This window comes from Rhinopithecus roxellana, chromosome 1, assembly GCF_007565055.1.
Source record: "Rhinopithecus roxellana isolate Shanxi Qingling chromosome 1, ASM756505v1, whole genome shotgun sequence".
Lineage (NCBI taxonomy): Eukaryota > Metazoa > Chordata > Mammalia > Primates > Cercopithecidae > Rhinopithecus > Rhinopithecus roxellana.
In genome coordinates, this window is record NC_044549.1 from 181,902,536 (window position 1) to 181,922,565 (window position 20,030).

General features: G+C 37.9%; 1 protein-coding gene across 3 annotated transcripts in view; it reads right to left on the reverse strand.

Annotated features, from left to right (window-relative positions):
• Window positions 1–20,030, reverse strand: part of TOPBP1 (DNA topoisomerase II binding protein 1) — a 63,992-nt gene that overhangs the window by 10,569 nt on the left and 33,393 nt on the right. For 2 of the 3 annotated variants that reach the window (XM_030933986.1, XM_030933979.1), the window contains exons 15-26: window positions 17,606–17,779; window positions 17,408–17,517; window positions 12,715–12,838; window positions 11,977–12,123; window positions 11,757–11,859; window positions 9,058–9,250; window positions 8,703–8,804; window positions 6,540–6,760; window positions 5,485–5,651; window positions 5,139–5,250; window positions 3,259–3,422; window positions 1,918–2,055 (exon numbers count right to left, since the gene is read on the reverse strand). In XM_030933986.1, coding sequence (XP_030789846.1) covers window positions 1,918–2,055; window positions 3,259–3,422; window positions 5,139–5,250; window positions 5,485–5,651; window positions 6,540–6,760; window positions 8,703–8,804; window positions 9,058–9,250; window positions 11,757–11,859; window positions 11,977–12,123; window positions 12,715–12,838; window positions 17,408–17,517; window positions 17,606–17,779 — 1,755 coding nt within the window. The remainder of the gene's footprint in view (window positions 1–1,917; window positions 2,056–3,258; window positions 3,423–5,138; window positions 5,251–5,484; window positions 5,652–6,539; window positions 6,761–8,702; window positions 8,805–9,057; window positions 9,251–11,756; window positions 11,860–11,976; window positions 12,124–12,714; window positions 12,839–17,407; window positions 17,518–17,605; window positions 17,780–20,030) is intronic. The other variant, XM_010379527.2, reaches the window with a different exon arrangement.

The window sequence follows — 20,030 nt, forward strand, 5'->3', positions numbered from 1 at the left end:
TAGTAGGCCATCAAGAAATACTTGAGGAATGAAAAACCATTTAATGATTAGGTAACATTAAAACAAAGCAGTGTGATTTATGTTTAGTCTTTTCTGGTATTTTTTTTCTTATGATTAATCAAGGGAAGAGCTTAAAGCACAGCTTCTTAGGTTAGATGAAGCCTGCATTTTACTTCTCTTAAAAATGTTTGCAAATTAGAAACACAAAATATTTATGTAGGAAATAACAACTAACAAAAGCCAGTAGAATTACTCTAAAAGAGAAGGAATCATGGCTAATAAGGATTTGGAAATATCAGAGAACTTAGAATACAACATAAAAGGCTATTTAACTCAGGGGTTCTGATAATGGTTTGGCTGTATCCCCACCCAAAATCTCATCTTGAATTGTAATCCGAATTATAATCTCTAAGTGTTGGGGGAGGGACCTCGTGGGAGGTAATCAGATGGTGGGGGTGGTTCCCCTATGCTGTTGTCGTGATAGTGAGTTTTCAGGAGATCTGATGGTTTTATAAGGGGTCTTTCCCCACTTTGCCCTGCACTTCTCTCTCCTGCCACCATGTGAAGAAGGACGTGTTTGCTTCTTACATGACTGTAAGTTTCCTGAGGTCTCTGTAGCCATGTGGAACTGTGAGTCAATTAAACCTCTTTCCTTTATAAATGACCCAGTCTCGGGCGTTTCTTCATAGCAGCATGAGAACGAACTAATACAATTAACCTTTTTGTGAGCCATGGATCTCTTTGGCAGTCTGGTCATTAGACTCCTCTAAATAATAGCTGTATTGAGATATAATTCCCAAACCTTATGGGTGATTTTTAGAAAATGTTAAAATATAAAGGATTACAAAAGGAAGCAATTTTATTGAAAGTTATCAAAATACTAAAAACAAATTTGTGATGTAATTATAGATGTGCTTTATATTAATGCATTAAATCATATGACCTAGTGGTGGGTCTAATAACTACTATAGTTTTAAAGTAGCAGACAGTAACTAATATGGCTTCCAGTGCTTTGACGAAACCTCAGATATGTGGCCTTCTGGCCAAGTGTCTGTGATTTCATATTGTGGGCGCATTTGTTGCATCCCTAGGGTTACAGCTCTCTTTTTGCTGTGGCTGAACCAAAACAGAAAGGATATGAAGATTTCTGCAGAAGTTATGATTCCATGAAAGATTTTGAGATGAATAGTCCTATTATGTTTCAGAATGCAAAGTGATTTTGGAATATAAAGAATGTCTTTGGACTGAATCATTAATACATAGAATTTTGTCTTTGACTTGTGTTCCTGAACTATGAAACATGAACATGTGGCCTAAGTAATAGTTTCTCTTGATAAACCAACAGCTAACAAATAATATAAAGTACTGGTGAACACAAACAGTATTTCAAGATGCTTGCAATTATAATGCAAAACAGAAACGTGATTTCTGCTAGTGCAAAATTACAGGTAAGTTGATGGTGTTGTGATTTGTTGCCTAGACCTTTAATTAAAGGATAGCGCTAGTTTTCTCAAAGCATGATGTATGCTAATTAAAATTAAAAAAAAAAAAAGACAGGAAGTGCTAATTTTTTACTAGAGGTTAGTAAAAATAAGGATGTATTTTTCTCTCCATGCAAAGTACATGGCCTTCCCAGATTTGATCTACAAATTCCTTTGAGAGGGTCTGTGGGCGCAGGTCAAGAACCCCTAACATTAGATGCTGAAAAGATTCTTTGGAAGAAATGCAATATGGGCCACATTTTACATATATAAATTATTTTTAAAAGAGCCATCAAAAAATATATATATATATATCTTACATCAAGGGAAAAAGATAAGTAGAATCATTATTTCCTCAAGCACGTCCTCTTTAAAAAAATAAAGTCACAATATTGAATGCTATTCGTATTACCTATATAATTATGTATTTTAATACCTCAACAACGCCAGATTCTTGTCTTTGCTGGATTTTTTTTCTCCATCTCATTGCTGCAAGTGCTAGTCTTCGTTGCTGTACATTGATTCCAGTCAAAACATCAAGTATGGAACTACTCCCCCATTCATAGTCTTCTTCCTAGAGAATTTGTCCAACAAACCTGAGTTGCTACAATCTGGGGAGCCACTGTGCAACACACAGGGCTCCTCAAGGAGCCCAAAGTCTAATAACTGTTAAAGCTATACATTTAATTGTTATTAATACAGACAGTACTAAGTAATGATAGCTGTATCTTGGCAACTGGTAATATTCACATGGACAAATTTCACCTGCTGTAAGACTAATTTCATAAAAGGACACAGTCTCAGAGGAGGTATGTACTGACAACTTGATTATCTGTCTATAGAAGAGGTCCCTAATGGACCCTGATAGGAAGCTTCAAAAACTACATGGTTTTGAACCTACATGTGATGACCAGTTAGGAAGCAAAATACTTCAAGTAATTTGTTTAACAGGCTAGTAGTAAAGATGAAAGCTTACAATGAGATAATCTTGAAACTTTCTGAGTAAGAAAATGTTATTTCAATTAAAAACAACACTGACATTCAAATCAAATCATTTAAAAAGTGATTAAAGGTGAATCTGGCTCTGTGAAGTTTCATTGTTTGGCTTTGTTATTGAAAAAGTTGGTATACTCTAACTGGCCATATTTGGTTATTTCAATTATATAAGCAGTCAGCAAATGTGATGAAATCTGATATTTACTTTCTTAAGTAAATAAAATTAATTTATTTGTCTGCTCTTTATTTAGAGACAGGGTCTTGATTTGACCTCCTGGGCTCAAACAATCCTCCTAATTCCACCTCCTAGGTAGCCTGGGACTCAGTGGAAACCACCACGCCCAGCTAATTGTTTTTATTTTTTGTAGAGATGGACTCTTGCTATGTTGCCCAGGCTGGTCTTGAGTGCTAAAAGTGGCATGAGTCACTGCCAGCCAACACTTACTTTTTTTGAGATGGAGTCTCACTCTGTCCCCCAGGCTGGAGTGCAACGGCATGGTCTTGGCTCACTGCAACCTCCACCTCCTGGGTTCAAGTGATTCTCCTCCCTCAGTCTCCCGAGTAGCTGGGGTTATAGGCGCTCACCACCATGCCCAGCTGATTTTTGTATTTTTAGTAGAGAGGGTTTCACCATGTTGGCCAGGCAGGTCTCAAACTCCTAACCTCAGGTGATGCACCCTCCCTGGCCTCGCAAAGTGTTAGGATTACAGGTGTGAGCCACCGCACCCAACGGACACTTGCTTTTAAAGAAAAATAAACTTCCACAAATCTGAATACACACCTGCACGAAGTGTCCAGCAGTCCTGCATGCTTCAAGGTAGGAGCGATGAAGCACCCACTTCCCAGCCGCCACTGAGGCTAAATACTTCTCATTTCGAAGGGGATGTCCCACAACAATGTGTGTACAGCTGGGATCAAAGCACTGCTTTTCTATCACCAATCCACCTTAAGCAGAAAAAAAGATTGTACTTTATTGATTCCCAACTTCTTTCTAGGAAAAACATAATCTCACCTATGCATAGAAATTATTTATAAATAAAGTGCCCCAAACCATTTAAACCAAAAAATCTTGACTTACTTAGAATTACTTTACTTTATATTCATATATACGTATTAAAATGTTTATTATGAACCTTTTAAGTACAAAAATAAATAAAATAAAAAGTAAATAAAACCCCCACACATACACTAGCTACCTATATTCTAAAATTATCAAAATTTTGCCACCTTTTTTTGCTTAACTACTTTATTTTATTCTGTTTTAATTTTTATTTTTTTAAGACAGGGTCTCACTGTCACCCAGACTGGCGTGCAGTGGCATGATCTTGGCTTACCACAACCTCCAGCTCAAGCGATTCTCCTGCCTCAGCCTCATGAGTAGCTGGGATTACAGGCACACACTACCATGGCCTGGCTAATTTTTGTATTTTTAGTAAAGACAGGGTTTCACCATGTTGGCCAGGCTGGTCTTGAACTCCTGACCTCAAATGATCCACCTGCCTCAGCCTCCCAAAGTGCTGGGATTACAGGAGTGAGTGACCATGCCCGGCCCTGCTTAACTATTTTAACACAAATTCTAGATACCATGTTACTGACCCCTAAATATTTCAATATGCATCTCTAGAATATATGGAAATTTTCTTAAACAGCCATAATGCCATTATCAGATCTAATAAGATTAACAAAGATTCTTTGCTGTCTCAATACTAAATCCTTGTTCAATTTTTCCTGTTTGTCTTCACTTGGATTGTTGTAATTAGGATACAAAAAGAAACGGAACATAAACATGAACCACACACTGTAGTTGGTTATGTCTCTTAAGTCTCAATTACCAAAGCAGTTCTCAAGCACTGAATATGGGTAACCAGAGAGATGGAAGTAAAATAGGGGCATCTGCAGACTTCAAAACAGGAGGAAATTTTTTGTGAGTGGAAATAAGGTAGGCTGACCAACAGAGAAGCTTGGGAAGAAAACACACACAGATAAATAAGAGATGAAACAGCAGGTGGGAAAAAGCAATAACTGAACCTCTTCTCAGATATAAATGTATGAAGCCTGACTTCGAGGAAAGAAGAAGGCATAAGTAAACATAAGCTTATGTAAAGCATGGCTGTTGATTTATAGCTTAGAGGTTAACTTGACTACTGGTTGGGCAGTTAGTTATATCAAGGACTTTTTTTCCTTTTTTTTTGAGACAGAGTCTCACTCTGTCACCCAGGCTGGAGTGCAGTGGCACAATCTCCGTTCACTGCAACCTCCGCCTCCCAGGTTCAAGCAATTCTCTGCCTCAGCCTCCCAAGTAGCTGGAATTACAGGCGCCTGCCACCACACCCAGCTAATTTTTGCATTTTTAGTAGAGACGGGGTTTCACAATGTTGGCCAGGCTGGTCTTGAACTCCTGACCTCGTGATCCGCCCACCTCAGCCTCCCAAAGTGCTGGGAATACAGGTGTGAGCCACCACACCTGGCCATATCAAGGACCTTCTAAGATTTTAACAAAACATTCAAACTCATGCTGACTCAATGTACAGCCTTAGACAAGTCACCCATGTTCTTTTCCTCTACTTCTAGACTTTACAAATGATATTAATAGTGACTACATTTGACTTCCAAATATGGTTATTATATGGGACATTTTTGATTTAAGTAAAATACTGGTACCTAGTTTCTCAATCAGATGACAATAGTCAATACGTTCTTGAGGATTCAGAGATGATAACTGAAATATGTACTGTTTTTTTAATTCTTCATGAGTCTCCTCTATCGTTATAATCTGGAATGAAAGTTTTATTTTAGAAAAAATTAACATTAAAAATGATCAGATATACAGTTCTTTTACAGTGGTATTTTACTCAGTCTTCTAAGTTATGAAATATACAAATAATAATACAATGCAAAAAATAGTTTTCAACATTTGATGAAGCCTTGATATTGATATCAACAAATTTCTAACACAGCCTAACAGCAATATGCAAAAGCTGTATCACCATATCAAGGATCAACAAACCTTTTCTCTAGGGTGTGGAGCCACAGGGGGGTTGGCAAGTGGAAAGGCAATACTGGGGGCTTGAGGCGTAGGGATCAGGTGGCTGTCTTTTATGGGAGTTTCCAGTTCTTCAGAGATCGGGTGTTTGGGAGCTTCAGTCACACGTATGTCTCCAGGATCACAGACAGCTGAGGACAATAAAATGCTGCAGTGTGACAGGATCCAAATAAGACTAAAAACAAATTCTAGGAAATATTCTCATCTGTCTTAGCCAAGATGAAGTTAAGCACAAACTTCGGAATGTAAAAAGTACATGCAAAAAAGCACTCTATCTCCAGAACTTATAAATAATGCATCCCATCTGCATGTGGCAATATAATAATAATAATAATAAAGAAAAAAATGCAATTAATTAGCATTAAAGGGAGTAAGTATGTTATCTGTGGGCTTCTCCCAACATTTTCCTTAAATACCAAGTTTTCATGGTTAAGTGTAACCCAAATTTGTAAAATGAGAGCAATTCTACACTTGGAGAAAAGCAGCAGCAGAGATAAATCTATATATCTAAGGTAGGGAGGTAATCATGCGATGTGAAAAAGAAGAAAAGGAAGAAAAAAGATGAGAGATAAGAAAATTTTGTTTTCAAGGTAAAGCTCAAGAAAAAAATAGGAGAATTCAGAAAGAAACTCATACAATCCAAAGAACAAATGTAGGTATGCGCTAGGCAGAATTCAGAAGACTTAAATGAAAATAAGATGACAAGGAGAAAAACCAAGCATTAACTCCACAAATTCAAAAAGGCCTAGAATGAAAGAACAATGGTAAACATCGTGTCTACAAAAAAATGCCCAATTCTAAATTTCCAAATTTATGAAAATGTTTTTCAATTTACTGATGAAGTACCTCAATTTACAAATTATTTTTCTGACTCAAGTTTAAACCAAAACTAGAAATATCTACTAAGTTTTTTTTGTTTGCACATTCAGTTCAGAGAACAACAACATGCTTATCTGTTTATTTTTAAGAGGTCAACATGTACTTAATACAAACAAATGCAAAGATTTCTTTCTTGTTACCCTGTTTAGCAATTTCTGAATCACGCAAAGGCTTTTGAAAAGGAGAATCCTCCAAGTTTTGAATGTCAACCTGAAGCTCAGAGTATTGTGTGGGACAACTAGGCCACTGCAAATTGCTGGCAAGCCTTGCTCTCTCCTCCCTTGCTGTAGGGTCATCCCAAATGATCTGTTCATTTTGGGAAGGCTCTGTGTTGACATCAGGTACTGTTTGACGAGACTGCCTAAGGAATAAAAGTGACAGTTTTAAATAAACAGCAATAACAAATCCAAACTCATTAAATCCATAAGTTAGCCCATAAAAGTTGTGGCTCACCTTTATAGGCCACCATCTAGCACACAGTAAGCATTAAAAATATTAAATAAATGAACCTACGGACATTTTATTTTAAAAAAAAGGTTTAAGGTTTCTTCCAGAAAAGTTATCTGTTTTAGCTAGGAACACATATTTTGACTCAATGTCTACAGAACTAAAACTTCGAAGGAGAAATTCAACACTTCAAGAATTTTTTTAAAAATACAAAAGTAACTGGTACATTTAAAAATGTGATTTTCCTTAATTATACAATGTTTCTTTTTTTTTTTTGAGACGGAGTCTGGCTCTGTGGCCCAGGCTGGAGTGCAGTGGCCGGATCTCAGCTCACTGCAAGCTCCGCCTCCCAGGTGTACGCCATTCTCCTGGCTCCGCCTCCCAAGTAGCTGGGACTACAGGCGCCCGCCTCGTCGCCCGGCTAGTTTTTTGTGTTCTTTAGTAGAGACGGGGTTTCACCGTATTAGCCAGGATGGTCTCGATCTCCTGACCTTGTGATCCGCCCGTCTCGGCATCCCAAAGTGCTGGGATTACAGGCTTGAGCCACTGCGCCCGGCCAATTATACAATGTTTCAAACACTATGGTTACTTAACAGTAGTTGTATTTTTTAATTACTTGAAATTATAAGCACTATGATTACGAGGGAGGCTGGCTATAAAGGCTGCCTTATCAGAAGAGCCTTTTGGCTATTGGTAACCACTTTCCAGAGTCTATGGTAGAACAGCAATATGCTGAATTACAGGGAAGTGCATTTTATGGTGCGATCGTAATGATTCTACATGACAGTAAATAGAAGTCCTGTAATGTTCTTTATATTCACTCAATCATTCTTAGTAAAAATAATTTACCATAAAACTTATACTGTGGAGAAGCAAAAAAAAAAAAAAAAAACAAACAAAACACAGGCCAGGTGCTGTGGCTCACGCCTGTAATCCCAGCACTTTCGGAGGCCGAGGAGGGTGGATCATGAGGTCAGGAGTTCGAGACCAGCCTGGCCAACATGGTGAAATCCCGTCTCTACTAAAACTACAAAAATTAGCCGGGCGTGGTGGCACACGCCTGTAATCCCAGCTACTCAGGAGGCTGAGGCAGGAGAACTGCTTGAACCAGGACCCGGGAGGCAGAGGTTGCCATGAGCCGAGATCACTCCACTGCACTCTAGCCTCGGCAACAAGAGTGAAACTCCGTCTCAAAAAAAAAAAAACAAAACAAAACACCAAAACCCATAAAACAGTTGACCAAAGGAACCCCCCCACAAAAAAAGACTTCCTTTGCTTCAAAAATAAAGAATATAGTCTTTTGTTCTCAGAGTATATTTATTTACTCTGATTTGGTACAGGAATTAGTTTCTCTATAATGATAAAACTTGATCTGAAGCATATTAAAAAGCTACTTTACTCAGTACTGAGATAATGAACTGCCTCATGTAATACACAGTTAGCATAAGATAAATGCTAGTTTATCTTATACTTAATTCAATTAGTCAATTGAAAATACAAGTTCCATAATTCTTATCACAAAATTATAGATTTTTTCTTCTATCACGAAAAAGATGAAGTTATGCAACTGAGCTTAAGTCACATCACACTAAAAAATGTAATCACCTTTTCTAGAAGATAAATTTTACAAGAATACAAAATGCATGCAAAATTCCAATAAAAATAACTTTAAAATTTTATATATTGCATTAGAAAAAGACTGAAAAAAATATATATGTACTTATTGTTTAATACAAATACTATTCAATATTAGTGTATTAGTAGACAGAGAGAACTGCCTACTGAATCCATTGAGGCAAATTAGATCTTAAAATCATTTCTTTCTCAACAGAGATAATAAAAAGTATCAATCATGCCTCACTGTGAAGCAGGTGCTGCTGTAAGACAAACCTCCATGTCTGCTGCCATCTCCGAGTAAGAAGTCTAGAACTGCGGGGAGCAAGGGACGGAAGGATAAGCTAGAAGGAAAAATCTAGTCAGCAGAGAGCCAAAAGCAATAGATAATACTGGAATATAATATTTATTGTTTGGGCTAAATAAGGCCTAGGCGTATAACCCCTTCACTAGTCTTGATATTTTACATTTCTGCTTTTACTGCAAAACTAAACTAAACTAAACTAGGCCAAGCTCATGGAATTGAGTCAGCAGCAGGTGTGTAAATCCTTTCTCTCAAGTCATCTAGGTTTTCTGCCATCAGTGACAGGTACACACCTCAGTGCCTCTAGGACTCTACTTCGTCCACTGCGAGCAGAGCGAGTGCTGTCAGGGGTTGAAGATGCACTGTTACAACCACTTCTTGAAAGGGAAGTCCTCTGCCCTTGGGGTTTCACTATTGACGTTGCAGACATTATCTCCTGTAACTGCTTCTGAAAGTTCTCTCTCATCTCTAAGGTCTGTGTCAGAACTTGAAACAAACACAAATACACCATTCAAGGTAAGTTTCTCTTTCTGACCATATCTTACATTAACTATTTTGTTTAGACCTGGTTGAACACAAACTTATTGACTTAACATTTACTGAATACTAACTACAGGCTATAGTAATGTACTAAGACTGTGAATACTGTAGAACATAAAAAGCAGCCCTTACCACAAGCACTGTATATGAAGTAACTAGGAAGCCCTTCAAATACTTTTTTTTTTTTTTTTGGTGACAGTCTCGCACTGTCTCCCAGGCTGGACAGTGGCACGATCTCGGCTTGCTGCAACCTCCACCACCCAGGTTCATGCAATTCTCCCTGCCTCAGCCTCTTAAGTAGCTGGGATTACAGTTGCCTGCCACCTTGCCTGGCTAATTTTTGTAGTTTTTAGTAGAGACGGGGTTTTGCCACATGGGCTAGGCTGGTCTTGAACTCCAGAACTCAGGTTATCTGCCCACCTCAGCCTCCCAAAGTGCAGGATTACAGCGTAAGCCACTGTGCCTGTCCCCCTTCAAAGATATTTCATCAAGACCTGTAGTGATTATCCCTCTATAAAGCTCCCTGCCTGCTTCTAACTCTCATGGTATATATACACTCTGAGATGCATTACAGTCATTTGTGCATGTGTCTGATTTTTCCCAAAGATTCTTTTAATTTTTTAGAGACAGGGTCTTGCTCTGTGGCCCAGGCTGGTCTGCAGTGGCATGGTTATAGCTCATTATAACCTCCAACTCCTGGGCCCAAGTGATCCTCCAGCCTCAGCCTCCTGAGTAGCTGGCACTACAGGTGTACACCACCAAACCTGGCTAATTTTTAAATTTTTTGTAGAGACAAGGTCTCACTATGTTGCCCAGGCTTGTCTGGAACTCCTAGCGTCAAGCAATCCTCTTGCCTTGGCCTCCCAAAGATCTGAGATTACAGGCGTGAGCCACTGTGCCTAGACTCCCTAAAGGCTCTTGAAAACACAGACCACAATATATAGCCAACCCTCCACATCCGCCAGTTCTGCATGCATGGATTCAACCAAGTATGGGTCAGAAATACTTTAAAGACATAAAAATGAAAAATATCACAATTAAAAGTACCAGTAAAAAAATAAAATATAACAACTATTTACAAAACGTTTACAGCGTATTAGGTATTATAAGTAATCTAGAGATGATTTAAAGTATACAGGAGGATGTGCATTGGTTAAATTCAAATCCTGTCATTTTATACATAAGGGACTTAAACATCTGTGGATTTTGGTACCTGAGGTAAGTCCTCGGAACCAATACCACATGGATACCAAGGGACAAGACAATTGTCTTTACCATTGGTTTCTTTAAAGCCTAAACTCTGAAGTATTAAATAAATACTTTTGGAATGAACAGAGTGAGCCTAACCAAATAGGTAAGTCATAGGGAAAGCTTTGGTAGGTTAGAATGAGTAAGGAAAATAGAACATATTAATCTATTAAAAAGACATCCACATATAAGGTTATTCAGTGCAGTACTATTTATAAAAGCAAGAAAGTAGAAATAACCCAAATACCTATTAAGAACGGATGCCTAAACAAAGTGGGACCATTCATAAGAATACAATACAGTTGCCCAAAAAGAAAGAAAAGGGAAGAAAGAAGGAAAGGGAAAGGAAGGGAAGAGGGAAAGGAGAGGAAAGGGGACAAGAAGGAAAGGGAGGAAAGGAAGGAAGAAAAGAAAGAAAAAGACTAAAGAAGCTCCTAGTTATCTACTGATATAAAACACTACCCAAGGTAACAAAAAGATCAGGGTATGAAATAGCACATATAGTAGTCCACCATTTATGTGTGCCGGTTTTTTTTTTTTTAAATGGGGGAAAAACATATTTATCGCTATATATGCATAAAATAGCTCTAGAAGGATACATAAGAAACTAGTAACACTGGGGGGCTGGAAAATAAGGGTGGAAGAAACTCTTCATATGTCTTTTTGTATCTTTAAAACCATGTGGATATGTTAAAATATATTGTACATATAAGAAAACTTTTTGAAAATCACTCAAAAGAACTGGACCAAAGACCAGATTTTTAAAAAATCACCAACTTCACCTACCTTTAATGGACTAGGGCTGTATCATACTAACTCCATAAAACTCTAGTTTCATAAATTTCCTAAGCTTTACACTTAAACTACATAAAACTTTGCAAATTATCACTTAATGATCAGCATGGGACTGCAAATCAATCCTCTAATATATGCTTTGCCTGTATTTAGCAACACAGAAAATAATTTTATTTTTCTATCTGATATAAAGGAAGCATTCTGTAGGAAAGGAAGACGTACATTTGTAAAAGAAATTTAGTAATTTAAACATATTTTACAGCTGGGTACAGTGGCTCACAAGGCAGGAGGATCCTTTGAGTCCAGGAGTTTCAGACCAGTGTGGGCAAGATGACAAGACCCCATCTCCACAAAAAACTGAGACCCTGTCTCAAAAAAAAAATGTTTAATTAAAACATAAATATTTTACCTCCTTTAGAGTCATTCTTTCCATTTCCATTTGATGGTGCTGATTCTTTATTATTGGTGGCCATATTGTCTACATCATTTTCTTCTAAAATCAAAGGATCTGGCTATTGAAAAAGAAAAATTGTAAATTCTCAAACCAAGCCACTGTATAAGGTTTCATAGCAATATATGATTATACCTTTAGCTTAAGAGGGGGTAAATGTATCATCCATATCTCTTACCTCATCATCCTTTGCTGCAGACACAGCTGAGAGTAGTCGACTATTACAGAGTCGGCCGTCTTGCACTGCACTGATATCCAAGCTCATTTTGGGATTGTAAGTATGTGGATAAAGAGATTCAGGAAGATGTTTATACTCTTGGGCACACTGCAATACAATGGTGTGCTTTAAGACAGGACTGACAAAATCTTAATGAATAGATGATGTTAAGTAGGATAAGGACAAGCAATAATACATTATACTGTCAGATGGCAAAAAGTTCACAAATTAGTTTGAAAAGTAGTTTACACTGAAAAATGTGCATCATACAAATGACAAATTGTCCTCACTTTTTAAATGTCATATCCATTGAAGTATAAAATCTGAAACCATTCCTGTGCTTTTGCAAAGGTATCAATTACCCTCCAGAGAATACCCAGAAAAAAAAAGAAACACAGATCTAAACTCTATTGATATGTTAAATTTTCCCCAAATAATTATAAACTTTCCATTCATATCACATTTTTAATTAGTAAAAGGAATTGGAGAATTAGAAAGAGTATCCATTAAAGATTTGTTGAGTATTTAAGGACTAAAGATCTTAAGTTTTTGATGCCAAAGAACTGAAATGTGTACAGTTTACCAAGATTATTAAACTGGCTTCTAGTTCCACCAAGAGTGAAATCTCTGAGTTAGTGCTCTGAAATAATGTTTGTATACATTTTCAATTAACAAAGAAGGGAAAAAAGCACTGCTTACATCTAAAAGCCAGTGCTCTGAAACAATGTGTACTCCTCTTTCTTTTACAGATTTATACTCCCGATTAGTGTCATTTGGCCGCCCTTGATAGATGAAATGAGTCACTGTTTCATCAAAACTCCACCTGAAATAACCAATGCAAAAAAACAAATAACCAAGAGAAACATCCACACTACTTGAAGATGATCCTTATTTACTATGAACAGAATATCCTGACCTTCCCAAAACTTTCAGACTAGAGTAAACAAGACCATTAAAATAACAGGCTCAAGCCAAGTGATACATGCCTACAGTCCCAGCTACTCAGGCGGCTGAGGCAGGAGGATCACTTGAGGCCAGGAGTTTGAGGCTGTAGTACGCTATGATCACACCTGTGAACAGACACTGCACTTCAGCCCAGGCAACCCGGCAAGACCCCACCTCAAGAAAAAAAAAGTTAAAGAAATGAAGATAGGCTCTATCTTTTTGGACAGATTTTATGAATATATCTGTGGTACATAAACGCAGAGAGAGGTTTAGAAGAATATTCTTTAAAATATAACTTTCGGCCGGGCGCGGTGGCTCAAGCCTGTAATCCCAGCACGTTGGGAGGCCGAGACGGGTGGATCACGAGGTCAGGAGATCGAGACCATCCTGGCTAACACGGTGAAACCCCGTCTCTACTAAAAAAATACAAAAAACTAGCCGGGCGAGGTGGCGGGCGCCTGTAGTCCCAGCTACTCGGGAGGCTGAGGCAGGAGAATGGCGTGAACCCGGGAGGCGGAGCTTGCAGTGAGCTGAGATCCGGCCACTGCACTCCAGCCCGGGAGACAGAGCGAGACTCCATCTCAAAAAATAAAATAAAATAAAATAAAATAAAATAAAATAAAATAAAATAAAATATAACTTTCTTCTTTATGCTTTTCTGAATTGTTTCAATTTTCTTTTAGAAAGAGTATCACTTTTACAGTAACCATAAAGGTATTTCAAATTAATAGACTGCAAAGCATCCAACTTGCCCTCCAGTTGTTGGCAGTCACTATTCATTGTATGCCCCAAAACAAGACTATATATATTTTATACATCATTATCTCATCCACTCCTCACAACAATCCTAACACTGGTATTATTACATTTATCTTACAGATAAAAGAACTAAGGGACATGGTTCAGTCCCCTGTTGAAGGATATTCAATGAGCAAATGACAGAGATAAGTTTGACTTCAGAAGTCATGCTCTTAACTATTATATTATGCTATGATCTCCCAATTCTTCCTATTCAATATTCTCTTTCTTTTTTGAGACAGAGTCTTACTCTGTTGCCCAGGCTGGAATGCAGTGGCACAATCTCGGCTCACTGCAATCTCCATCTTGTGGGTTCAAGCAATTCTCCTGTCTCAGCCTCCTAGGCAGCTGGGATTACAGGCATGTGCAACCACGCCTGGTAATTTTTGTATTTTTAGTAGAGACGGGGTTTCACCATGTTGGGCAGGCTGGTCTTGAACTCCCAACTTCAAGTGATCCACCCGCCTTGGCCTCCCAAAGTGCTGGGATTACAGGCACGAGCCACCGCACTTGGCCCCTATTCAATATTCTCTTGACCTGGGAAAGATCAAGTAAAACCCAAAGGGTAGGTAAAAATTGTATTTCTAAATACAATCACCAAAATAAAGAGAATTTTATCCTTAGGGACACTTAATGTTTTCCATTTTCTAAGTAAGGAATATCTCTGAACTTTTTAAATAGACAAATGAATTAAGAAGCTGAGCGCGGTGGCTCATGCCTGTAATCTCAGCACTTTGGGAGGCCAAGGCGGGCAGATCACCTGAGTTTGGGAGTTTGAGACCAGTCTGACTAACATGGAGAAACCCCATCTTTTCTAAAAATACAAAATTAACCAGATGTGGTGGCACACGCCTGTAATACCAGCTACTCAGGAGGCTGAGGCAGGAGAATCGCTTGAACCCGGGAGATAGAGGTTGTGGTGAGTCAAGATTGTGTCATTGCACACCAGCCTGGGCAACAAGAGCGAAACTCTCTCTCAAAAAAATAAAAAATAAAAAATTAAGAATAAGAAGTAAGAAGTACTACTGCCTCCTAAATTACATTATAAAAATCTCTATTTCCTACTGACCATGTATCCTCAAACATAACAGTAAAAATATACCTTACCTAATTTGTTAGTCCTCCGAATAACTGTCTCCCTTTCTGCTGTAGTGGTAGATTATCAAGATAATTCAGAAAAACAGAGGAGTATCTCTGCCTGAATCAATTTGGTTTACTATTCAACTCCACTGTGACAATATGGAAACCATGAGTTTCAGTCTTCAGAGGCCATTCAAGAACAGACTGTCAGTGGTTGTAGATGGTTTACATCAGGGTTTGGCAAACTTGTTCTTAAAAGGCCAGATGGTAAATATTTTAGACTTTGCAGGCCAAACAATCTCTTCTGCAACTGCTCAACTTTTGTCTTGTATGTGAAAGCATACAATTTGTAAGTGGCAATTTGTAAGTGGAAAGGCATTGCTGTATTCCAATAAAATTTCACTTACAAAAACAGATGAACCAGTCCATCCACCCTTGGTCTACATCAGTGGTTTCAGCAAAAGTGTTACTTCAGGGGTTATTCTGGACATTTGTGAGGGTGATTTTGGTTGTTACAATGTGTGTTTGTATGTTGGAGGGTGCTACTAGCATGCAGTGGGTAAGGTACAGGATGCTGGACATTCTGGGTAACAGTCATACATATAATTATCTCATATCTTGCATGATATTCTAATGTCCTGACAAACTCACGTATGTAAAAAAAGTGGTTTATAATTAGATGAGCCTAGAACCTGTTTGACATATAAACACGTTTTTTCTTTTTGCAGTTCTAATATATGCTAATATTCCAAAAAGGTCACTACTGTATAAGCTCACGGAAGACCACTGCTACTCATGATATCTGAGCCCCCAGACTGGTCTCAGCCTTGGGACTGTTGGATTTGTGGTAACTTTACACAGGTATACAAACGTATTAATACTCCATCATTTTCTAATGTAGTCAGCCTTAGGCATTACATAACTGAACATGTATCTTTTCTATATTATGCACCTTCTATTTCTCCTATGCATCACAGAGTGCTGTACTGCCTGCCGCTTTTTTAAATTATAAAAGTAGGTAGGTGATATTTATAAATTTCATTTTAATAGAGGGAATGTTACACAAATATTTGTAATAAAATGAAGATGCTGTATCTGATGTGTTGCAAAGATCTGGCCTACATGTTTAACTGTCTGAAGGCAGAAGACAGTATTGGATGATCTCTTTGGGACAGTCTGGTCCTAGATCAAGAAAGGGAACATTTGGAACAACTTCACTTGAAAACTGCTTACTCTATGAATACATAAATATCATAACTTCTGCATATTAAAAGGCTCTTCCCTTTTATCAATTACCAATTACCAATCCATTTCAGGAAAAGATTTAATATAAACTTTAATGCAATGCACTGGTTCAATTCTGTTTAGGAATTTCAGTAATAAATTATATTTTTTATACTGAGAGGACTGGCATTTTAAATCGTATAAAAACATACATCCTATATGTTCCCTTGAAAGTCTTATGTCTACATCAAAACAGAATATACAAGGAAACATTCAATTTTGAGGGAAAAAAACATACACACATCCCTTGTGGGGCTACTATGAGAATGAAATGAGATAATGCTCAGCAACTGGCAATAGGTAACATAATAGGTAATTAGATAATAATAGATAACATTACATAATAATTCATAATAGGCAATACAAATATACTGTAGAAGAGCTGCACTATTTCAAATGGATGTACCAAACACTAAGATGCTTATATCTATTACAGATTAATTTTACTTCTATATTTTCCTGCCCTAATTTCTTTATCAAACAGAAAACAAACTGAAATAAGAGTTACCAAAGGAGAAGATGAAACTAATCATATTCCTGAAATGGTTCATCATTTGTTAAACAAATTCTTATGCTATCTATGAATGGCTGAACACAAATTATCAACAAAGTAAGCATTACAGATAGTAGGGGAGTACAGTCAACTCAGGACTGGCTGAAATAGGGAAGACATTCTCAATTCCGGATACTGATGCCATTTGTGCTAGAAATCTGTCTTCAGCTTAGTCTGTCAGGTTGACTGAAGAAAAATCTGATAATCTAAGTCTCCAAAGTCTTAAAAAAAAAAAAAAGATAATTAAAACATGCTCAAAAAAGACTATCTTAATAAAGGAGGGCTGCCAGAGTACTTAGTACTACTCCCAGAGAGCTCTAATCTGAAAAATCACTAGTAAAAATAAACTTAATCTCAGATCCAGATGTATTACTATTAACAGACTCTAAACTCCTTGAACACAGGGATTCTTTTAAGCTATACTGATCATTCATGGATCCTAAGTTTTCTAGAATAGTGGCACAAAATAGGTTCTCCAATGTTTGTTGTGCATACCCTAAAAAATATACATTTTATATATGTGTGTGTGTGTATATATATATATGAGTGAACCGGTATGTGACAGGCTATTTTCAACAGATGTGGTAAATTAAAAATCAGCTGGAGAGATTTTGTAGATAAAGACGCATGAAACAACCAAATAAACATTTCCTTGTAGATGCTCACAATAGCTTTAGGTTTCCTTATAAATTTCAGTCATACCACCATGAAACAGAAAGATGTGCCAACTACCTGTAATCTGCTCCTAGAGAGGCTGCAATCCCATTTAGTTCACTCTGCTTCTTACTGAGTTTTTTACTAACACATACCACTACTTTGTGAAGTGGCTTTGGGGCTTCTTCCTGTCCATGGAAAATAAAAGAAACAGATCAGTCATTATTGTTTGAAATGTTATCTAAAACTTCCTTTTAATAAGAGAACTAATCCTACCTTCTCTGACTGGGCCTCTTTCAGTTGAGGGCTGGCAGAAAGAGCGACAGCATTTCGAGAGCTATTTGCCAAAGCAAGTTGCAAGTTTTTGACAATAACTTCTGAGAGCGGTGTACTCAGTTTCCTTTTCTGTTGGCTGGGACGTCCTGGAGTTTCCAAGGCTGCAAGTGCATCCTATACATATGAAGGAGACAGCGAGAAGGAGAAACGAAGAGAGAGAGAGAAGCAAGATGGGTTAACAGGACAGGAAAAAGAAAGAGGAGGAGAGGGGGTAAAGAGAGAGAAGGGGGAGAATCCTCAAAATTAATGGGTTACAGTTTAACCTCCTCTAGTTTTCCTCCAAATAACAATGAAAAGAATAAACTAATCGAATCTATATACTGTGAAGAACAAAAATTCCATACTGTCCAGCATATTGGTTCAGAGACTAACAAGCTTACATTTTCAGCAGTGCTTGCCTCTTACCTGAATCTTAGAGTTGAATTTGAAAAAAAACAAAAAAACAAAACAAAACAAAAAAACAAACTCAGAAGGAAGCAAACAGGCAACGATGGATATAATCACGAAATGAATTATAAAGAAGGTTAGAAAGTCAAAACGAGCTGAGAATTACAAAAAAAAAAAAAATCTTCAAAAGTTCAAAATATATTTCTGTTCTAAAGCCACCAACAGTTCCCTCCTGAAAGGAAGCTACTGTTGTCCGGATGGCTTGCTCATTCTCTTTTGCATGTGTACAGTATTTCATGTATGTATCAGAATGTATTTAACCTGTATATAACTGTAAGCTTTCGGTTAACAATCTTTTGCTAGTATAATGATGCAATGAATAACCTTGTACACAAACCATTTTGCACATACAAGAGTGAAAGAAACCTTTTAAGCAAAATGTATCTACCAGCCCAGTGCAGTAGCTCCTGGCAGTAATCTCAGCTACTCCAGAGAAGTTGAAGCAGGAAGATGGCTCAAGGCCAGGAGTTTGAGACCAGTCTGGGAAACATGGTGAGACCCCATTTCTTCAAAAAAAAAAAAAAAAAAAACATAAAAAAATAAGACTAACATGTATCTACCAATGTTGACATTTTCATGAGCAAAGTATGAGTGTGTGTATTTTCCAAATGTGCTTGATAACGCAGTAATCAGACTTTTTTTTGACAATCTGGTGACTAAAAAATTTTATCTGTATGCTTTAATTTTCTACTCTTTTATACTGAATGAGGTTAAATATCTTTGTGCGTGTGTGTGTATATATATATTTTAAGATGGAGTCTTGCTCTATTGCCCAGGCTGGAGTGCAATGGCGCAATCTTGGCTCACTGCAACCTCTGCCTCCTGGGTTCAAGCCATTCTCCTGCCTCAGCCTCCTGAGTAGCTGGGACTACAGGCATGCGCCACCATGCCTGGCTAATTTTTCATATTTTTAGTAGAGACAGGGTTTCACCATGTTGGTCAGGCTGATCTCGAACTCCTGACCTCGTGATCCGCCTGCCTTTGCCTCCCAAAGTGCTGGGATTACAGGCGTGAGCCACCGCACCTGGCTATATGTATATTTATATCTAATTTTTTGTGACAACTACCTGCTCCTATCCTTTGCCCATTTGTCCACTGGGTTGTCTTTTTTTTTTAATTGCTTGTATGAATATACTTTTATATTCATTTGTATGAATTTATATGTGCATGGATCAACTGTGATAAAATATCCGTGTATTTACTTTCAATTTATCATTTGTCAAATTTTTGCCATGGAGCCTTTTGTTTTTTAGAGATGGGGTCCTGCTTTGTCACCTAAGCTGGAGTGTAGTGGCATGATCATACGTCACTATAGCTTCTAACTCCTGGGTTCAAGGGATCCTCTCACCTCAGCCTCCCAGGTAGCTGGGACTCCAGATGCACAACCCTGTGCTCAGGTAATTTTAAAATTTTTCATAGAGACAGCGTCTTGCAGTCTTTCCCAGGCTGGTCTCAAACTCCTAGGCTCAAGCAATCCTCTCTCCTTGGCCTCCCAAAGTGCTGGGATGACAGGTGTGAGTCACCGTGCCTGGCTGGAGAATTTTCTTGTTTTGTTTTTTGAGACAGGGTCTTGCTCTCTTGCCCAGAATGGACTGCAGTGGCTCGATCCTCGATCTTAGCTCACTGCAACCTCTGCCTCTGGGGCTCAAGCAATCCTCCTATGTCAGCTGGGACTACAGGCGTGTGCCATCACACCCAGTTAGAGAACGTTTAATGCTGTCAAATTCACACAAATCTTCTATTTCTTTTGGAGTGTATGTTATAGTTAGGCCTTCCCCACACTAGGATTATTTTAAAAACAAATTAATGACATGTTTGGGAATTTTTATGGCTTCATTTCTTATGTTTAAATATCTGATCATCTAGGCTGGGTGTGGTGGTTCACGCTTGTAATTCCAACACTTTGGGAGGCCAAGGC